Source organism: Tachysurus fulvidraco, chromosome 7, assembly GCF_022655615.1.
Source record: "Tachysurus fulvidraco isolate hzauxx_2018 chromosome 7, HZAU_PFXX_2.0, whole genome shotgun sequence".
Classification (NCBI taxonomy): Eukaryota; Metazoa; Chordata; class Actinopteri; order Siluriformes; family Bagridae; genus Tachysurus; species Tachysurus fulvidraco.
Genome location: NC_062524.1, coordinates 14723571 through 14740974, shown reverse-complemented (window position 1 = coordinate 14740974; position 17404 = coordinate 14723571). Strand labels below are relative to the sequence as shown.

The window sequence follows — 17404 nt, the reverse complement described above, 5'->3', positions numbered from 1 at the left end:
ACTGTATAAACAGAGGTGAATCAGACAAGGAGTCGTTTTTACTAAGATAAGTTAATCAATCAAGGAGTCATTTACACATCATTTGATCCATTTACATCTGTGTTCTTAGATGAGAGGTTGTGTAGTTAAAATGAGATAAAGACTAAAACCTTGTAGATTATACAATTAATATATTAATAATAAATACACGACTATGCAAACAGTGATGTGTGATGTGTGTAATATACTGTACAGAGTGAGGAGTGTGTGATGAACAGAGTGACGTGTGTGATGTACAGAGTGATGTGTGTGTGATGTACAGAGTCGTGTGTGTGTGTGTGTGTGTGTGTGTGTGTCTGTGTTAGGGCTGGGAAAACTGTATCAATATCGATAATTATTGATATTTTTTTATGACCCCTTTAAAATAAGGACCAGGAGAAAAATAGATTACATTTAAACATTTTTATTTTAAACTTAACCTTCCTCTTATCATAATCCCCTCAGTTATTAAGACAGAAATGTCAACAACCATTAAAACTCAAATAAATAAAATGTAAACATAAGTCTAAAGTCACAATGTACACTTAACAATTATCTCTTAACATTTAAGGTGCAAAATGAAATAAAATGCAAGAAATGCTTAATAAAGTGTAATAAAATAGTGCAAAGTGTTAAATATAAACATAGAGAAACCTGAGAATTTAGTGCAAGATTAGTGTGAGGAAGTTCACTAGCTGTTCACCTTCTGGTGAATAAAGTGTTTTAAAATATGTGCAGTGTTTTGTAAACATAAATAAAACTGAGGTAGACTGAGATTAGGGCTGTAGCTATCAAATATATTAGTAATTGAGTATTCTACCAAAAATGTCATAGATTAATCGAGTAATCAGATAAAATGTATTTTTGCTTAATTAAAGAGCAATATTAAATATATTAAATATAAACTAATTGGTTTCCTTTTTTTTTTAGAAAAATGAACTTTTATTATTTAAATGCATAGTTTGAAATGCATACAACAATATTTTCTATCAAAAATAGACTTTTCGATATTAGCCATTGTTTCTCTGTCTGTACAAAGTTGACTGAGAAGAATTAATTACTTTTAAGTGCCAAACATTCTGGGTTTTAAATGAACCCTTTTCTGAGATGCAAAAACAAAAAAATAAATTTCAAATGACTTTTTTAAAGTATCAAAAACTAAGGCATACATTAAAATTATTAATAATAATAATAATAATAATAATAATAATAATAATACTGCCTTTAAGTCATCCAACTTAACTTCAGAACTAAAAGATTTTAAATCTACAGCTCAGGCATAACATAAGCCTTTACTGTCTTCTTGGAATGCTTTGTGGTATTTAAGAGGCAAAAAGATGGACAGGAACTTGGACCTAGAGGCCATGCATGGTTTCACACCGAGTGCTTTAAACATATATGCATGGATGACGTGCTGTTGTGGTATGCCAGCTCGATCTTGCAGTGGACACACGCCACGGCGTTTTCTTTACTTTTCGATTTGAAATGATCCCAAACCTTGGACATTTTCTGTTGTTTTCTCCTGTTTGTTTCTTCTCTTTGCTCATTGCCATTGTTATCGGTCCCTTCCATTTGCAGCCCACACTAACACGCGCCCGCCCTCTCAAATCAAAAGACCGCTAACTCCTCGCGTCTCCTTCTGCTTTGACGTAAGCGCGTTGCCACACACACACACGCACGCACGCACGCACGCACGCACGCACGCACGCACGCACGCAATAATTGCACAAGAACCTGACGTGAGCTTTAAAATGAATTAAAAGAAGCTTCGAGGCAGATGTTAGCCTTGATAAATTTTTGTAATCGAGTTACTCGAGGAATCGTTTACGCCCTAACTGAGATACATCTGTAATATAAAAAACAAACCTGATACAGTACAGTAACATTGTTTGAAATGTAAAACCTGCAGAAATATGAAAAAGTAGCTGACTTTTCCTCTTTTATTTCCTCTGAATTTGAATCTAGCAGACCAGCACGAGACAACAATATGGCGTAAACAAACTTGATACTGTTACATGATTGGCTGTTAGCGTGTCGCTCCCTACGTTGCTAGGTTACCAGAGAGTGATTGCCTTTGTTAATGCAACCAAACTTGCTTCGCAACCTCTGTTTTCTTCTGACGAAGGATAAAAAATATCGAAAGTTTTATCGAGCACATTTTTTATCGCTATCGATCACGTGTCTATCGCGATACATATCATTATCGTTTTATTGCACAGCCCTAGTCTGTGTGTGTGCCTCTAGGCCTCAGAAGAAGAGTCAAATGAATATGAATGCATTTTGACAGCAAACATAAAAACTGTCCGCTTTAATTTAATTTAATTTAACGTGTGTGTGTGTGTGTGTGTGTGTGTGTGTGTGTGTGTGTGTGTGTGTGTGTGTGTGTGTGTGTGTGCGTGTGTGTGTTTGTGTGTGTTGGGTGTGGGGTTTACCAAATGGAACTGTCTGGAAAAGCAGGTGTGCGTCTCACCTTTGTATAAATGACAAAAGGTAAGCACACAAGCTCCGCTTCGTGTGAGAGCTAATGAAAGAAAAACACTTCTACCTGACAGTTCAAAGCAACGAATGATGGCTGATTAATTAGTGCTCGCTTTCTTAAATATTCAAATGATATGCGCATACATAAATTATCAAGGTCATCAACTAGCACAGTGATGATATCCAACACACACATACACACACACACACACACACACACACACACACACACACACACACACACCATGTCTGAGTATTAATAGTGCACTACTCAAGGCCTCTGTGTATTTATATTATGGGATGTTTTCCTCCCCCCTCGTTCCTGTTCTCTCTCTCACTGACACTCTCTCTCTCTCTCTCTCTCTCTCTCTCTCTCTCTCTCTCTCTCTCTCTCTCTCTCTCTCTCTCTCTCTCTCTCTCTCTCTCTCTCTCTCTCTCTCTTTATGTTTTGAGTGTATTAATATCTGGTTTCTGTAATAAGTCTATAATAGAGTTGTAATAGAAGTGGAATAAGACTGTTATGGAAATTAATATAATCTGAATTTGTTCATTAGAAATTTTGTTGATCATTAATAAAAATAGACTAACTGTAATTGGACAAGCACAGTCACCCACCCACACCCACACACACTCACTCTGACACACACCTCTTTTATCCTCATTAAGTGAGTGTTAATGAGCTGATGCCTTGAATCAGGTGTAATCAAAATAAAATAATTAAAGCCTACATTTCAAAGAGAACTTCAAATGCAAGCACACACTGCTGCATGTGTCTGATCTCTCTATCACACACACACACACACACACACACACACACACACACACACACACACACACACACACACACACACACACACACACATACATACATACACACACACACACATACATACATACACACACACACACACACACACACATACATACACACACACACACACACACACACACACACACACACACACACACACACACACACACACACACACACACACACACACCGTTTACAATATGTTTCTAAAGAAAATGAACAGAGTGTTTTCATATTTCTTTTCAGTGTATGTTTTGAGTGTGTGTGAGAACAAGTGTGTGCATGTGTGTGAGTGTGTGTGTGAGATCGGGTGTGTGCATGTGTGTGAGTGTGTGAGATGGGGTGTCTGCATGTGTGTGAGTGTTTGTGAGAAGGAGTGTGTGCATGTGTGTGAGTGTGAGTGAGGAGTGTGTGCGTGTGTGTGAGTGTGTGTGAGGAGTGTGTGCGTGTGTGTGAGTGTGTGTGAGAAAGAGTGTGCATGTGTGTGAGTGTGTGCGAGGAGTGTGTGTGTGTGTGAGTGTGTGTGAGAAAGAGTGTGCATGTGTGTGAGTGTGAGTGAGGAGTGTGTGCATGTGTGTGAGGAGTGTGTGCATGTGTGTGAGTGTGTGTGAGGAGTGTGTGCATGTGTGTGAGTGTGTGTGAGGAGTGTGTGCATGTGTGTGAGTGTGTGTGAGGAGTGTGTGCATGTGTGTGTGTGTGTGTGTGTGAGGAGTGTGTGTGTGTGTGTGAGTGTGTGTGAGTGTGTGCATGTGTGTGAGTGTGTGTGAGGAGTGTGTGCATGTGTGTGAGGAGTGTGTGCGTGTGTGTGAGTGTGTGTGAGGAGTGTGTGCATGTGTGTGAGTGTGTGTGAGGAGTGTGTGCATGTGTGTGAGTGTGTGTGTGCATGTGTGTGAGTGTGTGTGAGGAGTGTGTGCATGTGTGTGAGTGTGTGTGAGGAGTGTGCATGTGTGTGAGGAGTGTGTGCATGTGTGTGAGTGTGTGTGAGGAGTGTGTGCATGTGTGTGAGTGTGTGTGAGGAGTGTGTGCGTGTGTGTGAGGAGTGTGTGCATGTGTGTGAGTGTGTGTGAGGAGTGTGTGCATGTGTGTGAGTGTGTGTGAGGAGTGTGTGCATGTGTGTGAGTGTGTGTGAGGAGTGTGTGCATGTGTGTGAGTGTGTGTGAGGAGTGTGTGCATGTGTGTGAGTGTGTGTGAGGAGTGTGTGCATGTGTGTGAGTGTGTGTGAGGAGTGTGTGCATGTGTGTGAGTGTGTGTGAGGAGTGTGTGCATGTGTGTGAGTGTGTGTGAGGAGTGTGTGCATGTGTGTGAGTGTGTGTGAGGAGTGTGTGCATGTGTTTTATGTTTCTGAGCATCTGTAATTGAAGATCTTTACTGCATAATACTGAAATGTGTGATTTTTTACATGTCAAATAACTTCCAACATGTGTTAAATCTAACTTGACATCTCTCTGTGTGTGTGTGTGTGTGTGTGTGTGTGTGTGTGTGTGTGTGTGTGTGTGTGTGTGTGTGTGTGTGTGTGTGTTTGTCCTCAGCCATTACGCAGGGTGACGTTCTCCGTGGCGACAGATGCTGGTTGCTATGACAGTGGGGTGGACGAGTCAGAGACACCGAGCAGTAAGAGCAGTAAGATAGGCGTTCTGTCTCTTCCGGAAGATGGATACGAGAGAACAACACCTGAAGGGAGCGTGGGGGAGGAGGAACACGTGGAGAACGGTAATTACACACAAACACACACAAACACACAAACACAGAGTTGTGTTTTAAACTTCAGTTTAGAACTGTGATTCTCCTATGTGACCACTAGAGGGCAAAGCTGCAGGGCAGTTTCACTAAATCAGACATATTATTCAGACACATTCTCTCTCTCTCTCTCTCTCTCTCTCTCTCTCTCTCTCTCTCTCTCTCTCTCTCTCTGTCTCTCTCTCAGACTCGAGGCAGCTCCCTGATGTGGCTTTGACAGGAAAATGTACTCGTGACTGTGGTGAGTATGGCCACTCTGACACCTGCTGGATGCCGGTGCCGCCATCACCACGGAGACACCAAGGCAATGGAGCACCACGGCAACGCATGTCCAGCTTCACATCAGCAGGCGACGACAACAACAATCACGACAACAGTGATCAAGAGGAAGAAGAAGGAGAGGAGGATGACGGCTCAGACCAAGGCAGCGGAGGGGGAGGAGCCAACGACACACGCAGTCCTCTGGCTAATGGAGATCCACTTGCCAGCCGTCGCCACGGAGACCGCAACAGGAACATAGGAGATCACAATCGAAATTTGTTGAACCGCAAGATGACATCAGCATCCTATGACACCTTTAGCAGCGCTAGGTTTGGAGGTCAATGCCATGGCGAAGACTCAGAGGTGCCCCGCCCACATGAGGTTATTCCACTGACCCGGGCAGGGGGCGGAGACTTCAAAACAACATCATGCCTGACACTATCACGCAGGGAGGTCTACCTGTAAGGAGCACCTAAGACACAAATTCAAACCTGAGACACGAACTCACACCTGAGATATGAAAACAAACTCACACCTGAGACACGAACACAGACTTCCAATTGAGACACGAATTCGCACCTGAGATAAAAACTCAGCTAACCTTTGTATTTGCATTGAGGGCTTATTTAAACCCTGAGATCATACAGGAAGTTCCAAGAAAGCATCTGAGCTACAGACCTGGACCTGAGATATGAGGCTAGCACTGAGCTAAGAATCTGAACTTTAAAAGAAAATTTGGTGTCTTAGTTACAAAATCTGAGCTAAGCAACAAATTCAGACCTGAGCTACTAGGATTTGGCTTCACACCTGAATTTGGAATTCACCTCCAAGATCTGAAATGTGAAACACCTGAAACTACAAACTCTCCCTTTCCCCCTGAGATACAAAGTATTGAGATCCTCACACACGACACCTGAAACCTCTCACCTGACTTCCAAAACACAACTGCCAAAACACAGCTTCCAGATATTGCCTGAGTTATTAAAACACATCTAATCTACCAATTTTCACCTAAGTTACTAATCCACCTGAGCTACAAATTCTTACATGACATACCAGTAGACCTGCACAGTGAGTTTACACCATGAACTCAGCTGAGCTATCAGATCTCACCTGGGCTTCCTGTCCTCACCTGACCAGATCTCGCCTGGCTTCCGTCCTCACCTGACCAGTTATTTCCAGGGCTAACAGTCCTCACTTGAACAGGTATTACCTGGCCTACCAATTCTCACCTGGCCTAGCAGTTATCAACTGGGCTACCAGTATAAACTTGAGGTACACATTTGAGCTACTTGAACTGTGAATTCTACCCTGAGCTACCAGGTCTTTTCTGCACAATGAGTTTGTACCTGAGCCACAAACTCAAACCTGGAGTGAGATTCATCTCCTGCTCAGGATGAGTTTCAGGAACTTCTGGACTTTTGCTCTGGAATTGAATGTTTCTCATTCCATTATTTCTGTGGATGAAAAATGAAAGCTGAGCTGAGGATCCGAACCGAATCGTCTCACAGACGAGCTGCGAACTGTTGAAGAAAAACTGTTGAACATTGCATGCTTGATCTCCAGATGGAAAAAAAATCTGAAAACTAGAGGATGTGAAACGAGTTTATAAACTGAATTACTTGTAGGGCTCTTTAAAAGGCGTTAAAAGTAACAAGCTGCATGTTGGGTCTCCTGGGGGAGCTGTGAAGAAAGAGAGCGAGAGAGGGAGAGAGAGAGAGCTTCAACAGACCTGACTCTGGTGGACCTGGTGGTCTCCTCTGACGTTATCAAGAACTAAGAATTACAGCGCTAAGCTAACTTTAGTTTTCTGAGTGACTGTAGGTAGCTAGCTGACATCTGCAATGCTAATTAGGGATCTGTATTTCTCACCTCATTTCAGTGAGCTGTCATCCAGCTAGCTGTTCATATTTAGCTAATATAATCTGATTACATCATGAAGCTAGTTTAAGATTCCTAGTTTTAACAAAGAATAAAACACTTAAACATGTGTGTGATTTCAGCCAGTGAACAGCATTTCTTATGTCAGAAGGACCACTACACACATCCTGATTTTGACTGACAGGTGTCTATGGATCACTGTGGGTGGAGCTTAGGTTAAATGTGGTAGACAGACAACCAATCACAGACTTCATGAGGTGACTTTCATTTTTGTGGCTCAATAGAGTGTTAGCATAAGACTTTCAGTTCTACAGAGCAATCGCTAAGCTCACCAGCTTCCTTCATGCAGCACAGCGCTAATGTTAGCTAATCAGTGGAAGTTAGTTAGCTTTCAAAAACTAGTGTAGTGTGAAAAGTAAATAATTGAGCATGAGGTTGATCCTGAGGTTTCCATGAAGTTTACAAATGGCAGAACAAGTTTATATTAAGCTCCACCCCTGCTGACCCAAGGGCACCTGTTGCTGAGAGAATTCAGGACATGTGACCGCCGCAGCCAATCAGAGACGTGAAGTGAAATAAAAAAAAAGTTAAAACAATCATTTAGCACTTAACCAATCAAATGTAAGTATTCAAATGCTCTGCAAATCATATTTTATAAAATCAGTAGACAAACGAGGATCAAAATACAGTATTTTTCTTCCGTTTCTTTATTTCATGGATGCCGAACATAAAACGGAGATTTCACTGGACGATGTTCGTAAAAGACTGGAAAAAAACCCCACAAAAACAACAAAACAGAGAAACAAAACGGAGTGAAAAAGGAACTGTAATTTCTTCATTAGCCACGTTTTCTTCAACAACAACTACAACACACACACACACACACACACACACACACACACACACACACACACAGTACATATTAGCCATTGTAAGAGGAATTAGCTGTAGCATTTTGCCTGCTTAATCTTCACACATTATTGGACTATAAACTAATCCTCCATTTAAGTGCATACAGAGTTTCAGGGCATTAAATATTAAAACATTACGATAACAAAATTAATCTGTTTTTATTTGTTTGTTGGTTTTTATTTTTTTTAATGTAGGTAAACCAAATTTCTGTAAAGATGACACTGCATGCTTGTAAGCTAACGCTAATTTTAATATAAAAAATAGATCCAAAAGGGATTTAATCTCTTTTAAAAAAAAGTGTGTGTGTGTGTCCAGGTACAGGATCTCCAAATCACTCTTTTTATTTGATTATTAATAACAGCTTAATTTCATGACGTATTTTCATCATGTTTTTAACTGACCAATCACAAGCCTTGCCCCATTAACAATCACAAGCCCTGCCCTGTTTCCCAATAACAGTCTCTGAAATCAGAACCGTCAGATTCATAGTTCCACATAACAGGAATTTTAGATTTCATAAAGTAGTTCTACTTGGAGCCCTTGGTGGTTCCACGAGGTTCTGCAGAAATTCTCCCAAACTGTACCCCTTGGGGGTTTGATCCCTGCCTCAGACCTGAGTGTGTGGAGTTTCATCTTCAAGTACAGTACAAAGACATGTGTTACAGGCTGCATGGGCGTGGCTCAGAATCAGTCAAGTTGATGTACATGTGTCTTGGTGTCAATCAGTTGATGTATGAGTGGGCGGGGCTTATGGTAGGTCAGTTGATTTATCACTAACATGCTGCTTATTTCAGACTTTTTTTCCATTTTTCTTATTATTATTCTTGCTCTCTTTTGTCTTCTCTTTTATTTATCCATTTGCAAAATTTTTATTCATTGCCATATGAAGAACAAGTTCATCCAGCACCTTACAGGATTCTTTGCTTTGTTCCTAGAAGTAGAACCTTGCAAAGGACCCTGATGGAACCTGTTCTTCTGAGTGTGAATTTTGGGTCTAATTTGAGAGGTTAAAGGAACAGTTCAGTCAGTACCTGCTAGGTTAATGCTAACAAGTTGCAGGAGTTTATGGCCACCATTTTAGTGACATGGTTTCATGTAGCTATCTCAAACACAGACAGAAGGATAAAGTCAAAGAGAGAAATGAGCTTTCTTTCTCAGCACACAGTCTGGTGTCACTCCACACCAGTGTCACACTCAGGTATGGGCGCAGCCTAAAATCTGAGGGCGAAGCTTGTGTTGATGAATTTGCCTGTTTGTTAGTGTTACAGAACCAGCTGAAGACTCCTGAGACGAGTGTGGGATTTAAACATGCTGCTTAAAAAGCGATATCGTTAGCATCATTAGCATTAGCCTCATAGCTATAGTGGAACCGAATATTCGGCTGATGGAATACGTTTAGAGGAACGGAGAGCTTAATTTTTTTTAGAGAATTGTTCCTTTCACCTCAGTTCTGTCATCGTTTCTTTTATTTTGAGCTTCAGACTGGACTCTGGAGATCCAAAGCCAAAAAATGGTTGATACTTTCGTTAAAAAAATCTAAACTAAAATATGACTGTGTGTTCTATCTAGGTTAAAACCTGCTGTTCTAGAGCAGTGTGTAATTATTCCTGTACAGTTCAGGGTGTACATGAACTCCTCTGTATCTTCTCCTTTTTATAATGCACGTTTCTCTTTAACTGATTCATTAATCATCTCCAAGCTTTTTTTAACCAGCACTCTTCTCACGTACCGTCACACATGGAGAGACGGCCATGAACTTTAACCTGAACGGCATGCTAACGGCGTTTATTCTGCACTAAATGAGGAACATGTATTTCTTACTTTGCTTTGATGTGATGAATCGATGAGTTGATGAATCAATGAATCGAGGAGTCAGTGAATCGGTTCGCTTTGTGTTTGTGATGAGAAACACTGAATGAGGGCTCTGGAGCCGTTTGGTATGTTACAGTTTGACTTTTTGACATTAAAATCTCTTTCAAACTTCTTATGGAATTTTCATTGACTTTTATTGGTGTGGATGTTCTCAGGTTCCGATAAACATGTCCAGAAAAAAACAACACATTAAGGAGAAAGTTTTACTGTAGACTAAGAAAAGAAGATCTGGATTGTGATTCTAATGTAGAACCACAAGCAGTTCTTCAGTCAGCTTCTGGAGTCAGTCAGTTCAGCAGCCAGGTTCTATGTAGAAACCCGCTTTAATATCAATATGAATATAGAACATTTATCCACAGCATCTGACCAATCAGATTGCAGAATTCAACAGCTCTGTGGCTCTTTGCTGGAATAATGAAGCTGTCATAATAATAATAATAATAATAATAATAATAATAATAATAATAATAATAATAATAATAATACTTTATTTATAAAGCACTTTTAAAACTGACAATTTAAAGATTTAAAAAGAAATAATAGTTAAACATTAAACTGAACCCCGTAATACAGGGTACAACCCTGCAATACTGAACCCTGCTGCCAATGAAGTGAAGCCAAAATTGGTGTTACTGTATATGGTCCTACTTACCTGAACCAGTCAAAAGACGTGCAGCAGCATTTTGGACTAATTAAATGCGAGACAGCGAAGACTGGCTAAGACCAATATAAAGTGCATTACAGTAACACAGTTGAGATGTAATAAAGGCATGGATTACTGTCTCAAACTCACAAGAGTTTTTATTTTTGCCAGGCTCCTTAGGTGAAAAAGCTGGACTTCATCACTGCATTAATTTGGCTAACCAATTTAAGATCAACATCCATTTTAAAGCCCAAATTAGATACCACAGGTATAACATATACCTGGATGCCAAAGGACCCAGGTCAACAGGGGAGCCATTTAGGCCAAACAACATCACCTCTGTCTTGTTAACATTAAAATGGAGAAAATTCACTGCCATTCAAGCTTTAATGTCATCAAGACATTAAAGGAGTTGTGCAACAGAGTTTCATGTCTTTCAAGGAGGTATGAAGATTTGGGTATCATCTGCATAACAGTGAAAGGAAGCCCATGGTGTCTACGGCTGGATCCCAGTGGAAGCAGATAAAGCAAAAAGAGTAATGGCCCTAGAACTGAGCCCTGTGGAACCCTGTAAAACAAGAGGAGTAGGATTCTAGACCACCTAGACCCACAGAAAAAGTCCTATTTGTTAAGTAGGACCTGAACCACTCTAAAACAGGGCCACGGACACCCACAAGCTGTCCTAGACGAGATATTAAAATGTGGTGGTCAACTGTATTAAAGGCAGCTGGACAAGGATGACAAAATCATCAGCATCAGAAGCAATGAGGATGTCATTAAAAATCCTTAACAAGGCTGACTGCTATGCAGTGTTTTGAAGCCAGACTGGAAAACCTCCAGGAAAGGGCAGTCTGGAGATAGGTCTGAAGTTAGCTAGTAAAGAGTGGTCTAGACCAGGTTTCGTAATATATGGTTCTACTACTGCATGTTTAAAATCAATAGGAACCACACCAGAAGATAAGCTGTTATTAATGATACTGAGGACCAATTACCTTATAGAAGGGGAAAACTCTTTAAACAATTGAGGGGGGACAGCATCACGGGGGGAACCTGAGGGGTTAATATGATGCACCACAATCAACACAGCACGGAACAGAGACAGAGGGGTCAGTAACAGTAGGAGGGATAAGAGCCCTGATAGTGGCCACACTGTACACATAAAACTGAAGAAAGTTATTACACAACCCAGAAGAGTCTTCCAAGCAAGCAGACTGTTGGTTCTTAAGACAGTGTCGATTGCATTAAAGAGCACACATGGGTTATGACAGTTGACACCTCTTTAATGGTGTTCTGATAATTACGGCAACAATCTTTTAGCATTTGAAGCAATACTTGCAGTTTGTCCTGCTTCCACCCATGTTCAGCAATTCGAGACTCTCATCTGAGTGCCCGAGATCTATCATTAAACCAAGGCTCAGTTGTAGCTTTTGGCTGCTTAGATTTTAGTGGGGCCACACAGAACCAAAAGTACTGGGGGGTTCGGGTACTGACCTCCACAACTTGGTGCAGTCAAACCAAGTGCAGCTGGTCCTAAATCTAACAATGTACCATCTTACAATGGCGAATGCAACTGTCATAATACATCATGTTGCAGATACAGTTAAAAAAGACACAGTTTTCAGTCAGAGTTGAAAATCATTTATTTGGTTAAACTGTGTCATTTGTTTAACAGATTTCTGATAGGTATGTTCAGTGTCTCAGCGGTAGAAGATGAGCACCGCTGCCTCGATCAATTGTTTACTGGCGCTCCAGCCGGTGTTACTACCGTAACCATCCCAGTCAAATGCGGTGAAATCACCACACTGCCTTGGAGACGCTTCAGGAAAATATCCACCTCCTCCTATACAGGACTACACACACACACACACACACACACACACACACACACACACACACACACACACACACACACACACACACACACACAAACACACACACACACACATCAGTCTGGATACATTGGCCCCAGAACATTCACAGCTTGTTAACTCTAAAGTTTCACCACAAACTAGTTATAACTAATAGCAAGAACTAGCAACTTAACGTGTGTCACTTTTATCTTACTCACCTAAATTTTGTTTGGATATTTCAGTTGTTTTCCCCATTGTGCTGCTTAATACCTCACCTTTTTACCAAGTATAGGACATGATGGTCAAGTGAGTATTTTTTTTATAATGATGGCGACCCCTGGCGGTCCAGGGACTTAACTATCTGTTTACAGGAAGTAACAGCCCTGGCAGACAGAGAAGAACTTCTGTGTGTAAATGAGTCCTCATTTTATTCATTTACATTTGAAAAATGACATATGATTCAGTTACATGATTCCAAATGGATAAATTTTTGTGTGTAAACGAGTCCCCTGGGTGGTGTGTTGTTTTGATGGTGGTCTTTAAATTTGAAGTGACTAAGGATCTGGAAAAGATGTTTCTGAAGAAACAGACTTAATCTTGGAAGTTCCATGGACGTTAATAATATTAGCAGTATTAATTAGACCCTAATGAAGCCTAGGTTCCTGGTGACTTAATTACAGTTTGAACTGAACAAGGTTCATTCTCACGTGTTCTGTGTTGCAGTCTGTTGGTTTGACTCCTGAGCAGATCGCCATCGCCGCCCTTTCTGCATTTATTGGTCTGAATGTGATGAATCCAGGCTTGCTTCTCGCTGAGGAGACATTAAGATATATATTTATAAATGATTAAAATACTCAGACCTGTCAGAATACAAGGTTACTATGGTAACAACCATCTAACACTTGTGAGCACAGCCCAACTGTCATGTCAATTATCTTCTATACTCCACCTCTGACGTTGGGTCCAAACAGGTTGTGGTTGGATGTGGCATCTCCAACATCATACACTGTGGGAATAGAGGGGCCGTGGTTATCAGGACAACTTCCTGCATTGTACTTCACTGGGAATTGCTGAAATCAGGAGAAGACTGAATTAATGTAAGATAAGATAGTAACTGTACACTGTTCAACAGGAATGTTAGAGGAACGTTAGAGGACCGTTAGGGGAAAGTTATAGGAATTTTAGGGGAGTGTTGGAGAAATGTTAGAGGAATGAAAGAGGTACTGTAGAGAAAGCATTAGAGGAAAGTTAAAGGAATGTTGGAAGAATGTTAGGGGAGTGTTAGAGAAACGTTACAGAAAAGTTAGGGGAGCGATAGAGGAACACAGAAGGTTCTGTAGAGAAATCTTTAGACGAATGGTGAAGGAACATTAGGGGAGTGTTAGAGAAATGTTAGAAGAACATTAGAAAAGCGATAGGGCAGCATTAGAGAAACATTAAAGTAGCATTAGAGAAATGTTAGAGGAACGTTGCGGAAGCATAAGAGGAACATTGGGGGAACAATACAAGACCATTAGAGCAGCTAAATACTTGATGGTAGGTATGTATAAGTAGTTAGCATCAGTCTGTAGCTATATATTTGTCAGCATTCCTTTCTCCCAGTTAAGGATAAGTGTGTTGTATCACCTTGAAGAGATTGTAGAGGTTTCCTTTGTAACTGTTGAGGAATTTGGTCTCCGTGTGGTAGCGCAGGAACGATGTTAGTTTCCAGCGGTTCACTTGCTCGTTATTAGGAACATGCCACACTGCTACATCCTCCGCTGTGATGTCATAATACCCAGGATTCTGTAGGATTAAGTAAGAGGGTGAAAAAGAGGAGGAAGAATCATCTCCTCATGTGGGAATAAGGTTCGTACTGAACACTGTGAGTGTATTTTTGGAGCTCGATGTTGTAATGAGTGTAAATGTTACAATACTTTAATGATATTTTTTACAGTCTCTCATGTGTTCAGGTTTGTGTGTTCATTTATTTGGATTTGGACCTTAAAGTCATCACTGGTTGCAGCTTCTGCAGTGCCGAATGTGACAGTGTTACTCCACGAGCCGTCTCCTTCAGGTACGTTAGGACTGTTACCCTGCTGACTGCACCAGCGATCTCCTTTAGATTAGAGAAAGGTCAGAGGAGCGTTAGATAAATGTTAGCTGAATTGTATTAAAATGAAGGGAGCACTGACCGGTGCTGCATTTCCCGTACATGTTGTTCTCGTGAACACTGGCCACCAAAGTCCATCCTCCTCCTGCTGTGGTCATATCACAGTAGGTCTGATACACGACACCGCTCGCCGTGCTCAGGTAATAAAGTCCATCTGCAGGAACAGGAACAAAATAATTAACCCCATGTTCTGAGTTATGTTCTGAAGTTGGATTTTTCTGCAGTTTTATAAGAAATCATTTTCACACACACCTTCATTCGTCTTATATCTGTGCATCAGCTCTTTGCAGCTCTGTGGACTGAAATATTCCAGGTCTGCAGACGGTAACATGCTGTTTTATTAGACGTTCGTTTTTTCCTTAATTATTTATAAAGTTCTCATGAAGAAGATGAAATGAGTCCTACCTCGTTCAGAAAGAGAGAGGCTTCCAGACACTGACACAACCAGCACAATCATCCAGTTTGCCATCTCTGTAAGAACGAAACACTACACTTTTTATCCGTTCACGTGAAATTCGATGATGCAGAATGTCTGTGAGTTTTCTGATGCCTTTAAGATGTTAGTAATGACGTGAGCTCAGGAGTGTTAGAAGAGTGTTACTCGTTCTACAGAGAAGTGTGACTGTAAATGTCCTCCATTAACACTGTTTACATGAGCAGGGTTTTATACTCTGTGTGTGTGTGTGTGTGTGTGTGTGTGTGTGTGTGTGTGTGTGTGTGTGTGTGTGTGTGTGTGTGTGTGTGTGTGTGTGTGTGTGTGTGTGTGTTTTGTGGGTGATGAGGTTGCAGTTTAAAGTTCCCTCTGCTGATTTCTGTTCTGTTTTCTTTTCTTTCTTTTGAGGCTTCTCAGAACAATGTTGAGTTTTTTATTGCAGTTTGCAGGGTGATGGTGTTGTGGCTAATAGTTCACACTGCTGATTTGTTATATTTGCCAATCAGCAACTTTCAATTCTGTTTCTATTTTTCATTGTAACTTTGACCAATGTTTTAAACTCATGGTATCTTAAGTATATAACCTACAGTAGTGAACTAGCATTAATGTGTTCAATGTTAGAGATTTAAGCGCTTATGTATGTCGCTCTGGATAAGAGAGTGTCACATGCTGTAAATGTTAATGGAAATGTTAAGGTTTGTTGCATCTGTTGTTAACTGTGGTGTTAACTTTGGCATTAACTCTTTTGTCAACTGTGGTATTAACTCAAATCAAATCAAATTTTATTTGTCACATACACATATACAAAGGTTATGACATGCAGTGAAATGCTTTTTGCATCTATCTGGTATTTAAGTGGAATAAAAGGAATGCAATTTGGGGTGAAAAATTAAAACCAAATTCAAAATGAGATAGATAAATAAAAAGTAAAAACTATATAAAAACTATATAAAATATGAAAATATATGTGAAAAACTGTAGTTTTAACTGTGATGTTAACTGTATCAACTGTATCAATTCGATTAATGTCAATTTCAGGAGTAGGTGGGAGAGTGGGGAGGTAATGTACAAAGTTCAACATCCTGACAGCATGATGGATGAAGATGTTATGGTCATGTGGAGAGAGCCTGGAGGCTCCGGTACCTTCTCCCTGAAGGCAGCAGACTGAAGTAGGGGTTTGAGGGGTGTGAGGGAGAGCAGAGAGACACAGATGATCTTGCTGGCTGCATTCACTATGCATTGCAGAGTGTTTCAACAGGAGGCAGTGTAGCTCATGTACCACACGGTGATGCAGCTGTTGAGGATGCTCTCAGTGGTGCCACGGTAGAAAGAGCACATAATGGAAGTTGGGACTCTTGACTTCCTAATTTTGCAGAGGAAGTCTCTTGGCAAGCAATGTGGTGTTTATCATTCAGGAGTGTCAGGATCTAGCCCAGACTTTTTACTGGTGCCATGTGTGTTTTGTTTACGTTTCGTGTTCATGTGTCTGCCCTGCTCTTGTCTAATTCTTTCCCACCAGATCATTTTTTGGATTATTTTTTATGCCCTTTCAGAAACTTTTTTTGATCCCTGGACTTTTGTTTTATTTTTCTTTTGTGATTTTTTTTGGTGGACATCGCTTCACATCTGTTCCAGTGGGGGGACATACTTGAGTTCTTTAGCACAGTCCTTTAGAACCCAATCAAGTATGTTGTCTGGTTTGGCTGCCTTGCGTGGGATGATCTTCAGGCTGAGTGGGGTCAGACATACAGCCTGCTCTTGTAGGAGAGGTGTAATCTTCTGTGCCTGTGTGCTGTTTAGGGTATCAAATTGGCTGACGAATTTGTTGAGGCTGTTAAGTAGAGATATGTCACTGTCACAGGTCTGTGGTAAAGCTTTATAGTTTGTTAGAGTTTGGATGGCTTGCCAGAGGCTCTGTGTGTCTCTGATGTTGCTAAAATGTCCAGATATTTTATTGCTGTGTTGTTGTTTTGCTTCCCTAATTCCCCAGGACAAGTTGTCTCTTGCTGTTGCTAGGCCTGCAGTATCACCGGCTCTAAAGGCTGTGTCCTTAGCCCTCAGAAGCCTGCGCATTTCTCCTGTCAGCCATGGTTTCTGGTTTCATCAGTGCATTTTGAGATGTAAGCAGTAACAGCCTCAGATTATTCCTCTATTTCTGTGTGGTTGCTGCTTTCTTGAAGATGCCCCAGTCTATTGTGTCAAAGCAGTCTTTAATGGTGCCCCCTCTGGCCACACACGTAAATCCTTCTTGGTTGGTCTGGTGACTCTCACCTTTGGTCTATACGCAGGTCTGAGCATGATGGTGATTTTTGTGTACTGTCTTTTTGTGATGTTTGCACTGTCTTTTGTCCTGCAC

At 40.9% G+C, this 17404-nt stretch overlaps 2 protein-coding genes across 3 annotated transcripts in view; one reads left to right on the top strand and one right to left on the bottom strand.

Annotated features, from left to right (window-relative positions):
• pcdh7a (protocadherin 7a) overlaps positions 1-10081 on the top strand; it is a 53465-nt gene extending 43384 nt beyond the window's left edge. The window contains exons 3-4 of the mRNA XM_027156831.2: positions 4837-5017; positions 5232-10081. Coding sequence (XP_027012632.2) covers positions 4837-5017; positions 5232-5770 — 720 coding nt within the window. The 3' untranslated portion in view covers positions 5771-10081. The remainder of the gene's footprint in view (positions 1-4836; positions 5018-5231) is intronic.
• Positions 10082-12228: 2147 nt separating this feature from the next.
• Positions 12229-15271, bottom strand: itln1 (intelectin 1). 2 transcript variants are annotated; one of them, XR_003442082.2, is made up of 9 exons: positions 15021-15271; positions 14868-14930; positions 14638-14769; positions 14446-14561; positions 14090-14248; positions 13413-13533; positions 13171-13274; positions 12682-12846; positions 12229-12463 (listed from the first exon to the last, which is right to left on the bottom strand). XR_003442082.2 is itself a non-coding variant. In XM_027156807.2 (8 exons), the coding sequence occupies exons 1-8, from the start codon at positions 15082-15084 to the stop codon at positions 12311-12313; spliced, it is 912 nt and encodes a 303-aa protein (XP_027012608.1). In that variant the 5' UTR covers positions 15085-15271; the 3' UTR covers positions 12229-12310. The 2 variants fall into 2 exon arrangements, 1 of the variants encoding a protein (XP_027012608.1); XM_027156807.2 differs by lacking the exon at positions 12682-12846.
• Between the last annotated feature and the right edge of the window lie 2133 nt (positions 15272-17404).